Raw genomic sequence first — 3739 nt, 5'->3', positions numbered from 1 at the left:
TAGAAACCAAATATTAGTGAGTACATCCCATGTTCCTCTTTTTGGGTCTGGCTTACCTCACTCAGGATAGTGTTTTCTATTTCCGTCCATTTGTATGCAAAATTCAAGAAGTCATTGTTTTTTACTGCTGAGTAGTACTCTAATATGTATATATTCCATACTTTCTTCATCCATTCTTCCATTGAAGGACATCTAGGTTGTTTCCAGGTTCTGGCTATTACAAACAATGCTGCTATGAACATAGTTGAGCATATACTTTTGTTGTATGTTTGGGCATCTCTTGGGTATATTCCCAATAGTGGTATTGCTGGGTCGAGAGGTAGGTTGAACCCGACTTTCCTGAGAAACCGCCACACTGCTTTCCAAAGTGGTTGCACAAGTTTGCATTCCCACCAGCAATGGATGAGAGTGCCCCTTTCTCCACAACCTCTCCAGCAGAGGCTATCATTGGTGTTTTTGATTTTAGCCATTCTGACAGGTGTAAGATGGTATCTTAATGTTGTCTTGATTTGCATTTCCCTGATTGCTAAGGAAGTTGAGCACGATCTTAAGTGTCTTTTGGCCATTTGAACTTCTTCTGTTGAAAAGTCTCTGTTCAGCTCAGTGCCCCATTTTATAATTGGATTGATTAACCTTTTACGGTCTAATTTCTTGAGTTCTTTATATATTTTGGATATCAGACCTTTGTCAGTTGCGGGGTTGGTGAAGATCTTCACCCAGTCAGTGGGTTGCCTTTCTGTCTTAGTGACAGTGTCCTTTGCTTTACAGAAGCTTCTCAGTCTCAGGAGGTCCCATTTATTCAATGATGTCCTTAGTGTTTGTGCTGCTGGAGACCTGGGTTTTTTTATTTTAATATTTTTTCTCTCCCTTTAGATAATACCTTTTGGTCTGTCTTTGGGCACACTGATTATTTCATATGTTGTGTTCATCATGGCTCCTGACATCACACTGAGTATCACAACTTTGGGCATTGTGGTCTTCAGTTCCCAGGATTTCTTCCTTCTTTATTTTATGAGATAGGTTTTCATCTATCCCAGACTGACTTCCAACTCTTTTCCCAGCCTAGGACGACCATGAGCTCCTTAATCCTCCTCCCTCTGCTTCCCTGAATGTTGGGACTACCTGAAGGTGTCACCATGCCCTGTTTATGAGGTGCTGGGCATAGATCCCCGGCCTTCATGCACACTAAGTAAGTACTCTCAGCTGAGCTACATAGCCACCTGGCATTTTTTTAAGCTTCCACATCTCTTAAAAAATTTTATTTACCTACTGATGCCATATGTATTTTCCCGTAACTTCTTAAACATACGTACCATATTCACCAAGTCTGTTCATTCTAATGGTTGGGCTATCTAGGAGTCTGTTTATTGGCCACTCTTTTTCTACTATGAGTTACATTTTCCTGCTTATTTAGATAACTAGTAATTTTTTAAAATTTTTTGTATATTGAAATTTTAGGGTAATAAGTTAAAGACATTTTAGATGTTCCTCAATAAAGTTGACTTTTATTTTAGCAAGAAGTCAGATTGCTAGCACAGAGTATTCTGATCATATGAAACACCAGCATCCTACAGAACTTCCGATACGGTGTGGTACTACCCACCGTGTGTGGTTAGGAGCATTGGAAACATGTCGAATGTGACTAAGGGGCTACACTTAGTGTTTTATTTAATCATATGTAAAGGCTACATTGCCTAGAACTGTGTTGAATAATGCACCCGCGAAGACTTTGTTTGGGGCTTTGTGGGGGAAGGGACTCTATTTAGGATTCGCCTAATTGTTAAGCCCCACCCATCATCACAGTGATGGGACTCCATGACCTGGTGAGCCACAGTCTAGGTACCACCTGTCCAACACTAGACGTCACCTCACCCCATCCAGACTTCCAGGGGCTGATATTTAGGGGAAAGTTGGAGAGTTCCCTTCTAATGTTTCCTTTTGGTGAGATTTTTCCCTTCCTCCAACTCCAACCTCTGGCTCCTCGGCTCAGTCAGACTGCCAACTGTTGCCCTAAGTGACATCTTTCTGCCCTGAGAAGCAGACAGAGCTGCCGAAGCCTACATCACAGGTAGCTTACCCCACCCATTCCCTTGGCAGGGCCCGTGTTCCTCCTGCTGTCTGCAGAACCAAACTATGGCAGTTCTTTTTCAGGACCTTGTAACATCCTCTGCTGTCATTATTCTGTTGTACACCCAGAACGTATCACTGACCTTGGCAAGAGAGTTAGTCGGAATCGAGGGCCAGTGAGAAGGCTCAGCAGGTTAGGTGTCTGCTGCCAAGCCTGATGACCTGAGTTCGATCCCTGCCGGATGAGAGGAGGAGAGAATCAATTTCCCCCACTTTGCCTTCTGACCTCACATGTACACCTTGGCAAGAGAGCCCACACTCAAATACATGAATGAATGAATGAATGAATGGATGGATGAATGAATGAATGAATGAGTGAATGAATGAATGAACAAATAAGCAAGAACAACCCTCTTCATTTGGAAGCTGGAACTGATAAGAGTGGCCAAAATTGGGCACTACAATGTGAAGCTTACTTGGACTAGTTATCCACCTTTTTCCCTACCATGCTCTCTCACGTGTCTTTGCAATAAATAGAATAGTTCTTTCCAGGCCCCATCTACTGCGAGAATGAAGACCATTGTCAGCAATCAGACGATCGACATTCCAGAAAATGTGGACATCACTCTGAAGGGGCGCACAGTCATTGTGAAGGGCCCCAGAGGAACCCTCCGAAGGGATTTCAATCGCATCGACATAGAGCTGAGCCTTCTTGGGAAGAAGAAGAAGAGGCTCTGGGTTGACAAATGGTGGGGCAACAGGAAGGAACTGGCCACCATCAGAAACATCTGCAGCCACGTTCAAAACATGATCAAGGGTGTTACACTGGGCTTCCGCTACAAGATGAGGTCCGTGTATGCTCACTTCCCCATCAACGTCGTTATTCAGGAGAACGGGTCTTTGGTTGAAATCCGAAATTTCTTGGGTGAAAAATACATCCGCAGGGTTCGGATGAGGACAGGTGTTGCTTGTTCTGTCTCTCAAGCCCAGAAGGATGAATTAATCCTTGAAGGAAATGATATTGAACTTGTTTCAAACTCGGCGGCTCGGATACAGCAGTCCACAACAGTTAAGAACAAGGATATCAGGAAGTTTTTGGATGGCATCTATGTGTCTGAAAAGGGAACAGTGCAGCAGGCTGATGAGTAGACCCAAGTTACCAGTTCCAGAAACAAGATCCTGAATAATTTTAATACGATTTGGGGTGTCTTTTGGGACAATAAAAGACTTGTATTGAAAAAAAAAAAAAAAAGAATAGCTCTTTCCAGGAACTATTTATTGAAGAAATAGTTGAAGCCAAAACCTTGCTTGAGGACTCATACCTTCAACTATTCTGTGTGTTTAGTTCCGTTTCTTGTTCATTTTGTTGTCATTTCCCCAGTCTAGAGACTGAACCCTTGAGCTCTCTCTAGTCCTGTTTGCTCCTTATTTGGGGACAGGGTTTACTCAGCTTTCTAGGCACGCCATGACTTTACCCCATAGGCCAGGCGTTCCTTTCATGTAACACACCAGCTTCAGCTTCCAAGTCGGGGGTACGTCAGGTACATAATTTAGAGTGGATGATCCTTTCTGGGAAGTGTTGTTGGATGCGGGTTAATGCAAAAGAACAGGAAGTTGTTGGGTGTGTCTGTCTTCTCCTTGCAAGCAATAGAAAACCTGCCATGATTTTAAC

At 43.2% G+C, this 3739-nt stretch overlaps 1 protein-coding gene across 1 annotated transcript; it reads left to right on the top strand.

Moving 5' to 3' along the window:
• Positions 1-2637: 2637 nt before the first annotated feature.
• On the top strand, positions 2638-3216 carry LOC130870287 (60S ribosomal protein L9-like). Its single transcript, XM_057762952.1, has one exon. The coding sequence runs from the start codon at positions 2638-2640 to the stop codon at positions 3214-3216; it is 579 nt and encodes a 192-aa protein (XP_057618935.1).
• Positions 3217-3739: the final 523 nt, after the last annotated feature.

This window comes from Chionomys nivalis, chromosome 2 (assembly GCF_950005125.1).
Source record: "Chionomys nivalis chromosome 2, mChiNiv1.1, whole genome shotgun sequence".
NCBI classification, from domain to species: Eukaryota; Metazoa; Chordata; class Mammalia; order Rodentia; family Cricetidae; genus Chionomys; species Chionomys nivalis.
Note: the sequence above shows the minus strand (reverse complement) of the source record. Positions and strands in the feature narration are given on the sequence as shown.

Coding starts and splice junctions, on each gene's coding strand:
- LOC130870287 (XM_057762952.1), top strand. CDS start 2,638: ATGAAGACCATTGTCAGCAATCAGACGATCGACATTCCAGAAAATGTG.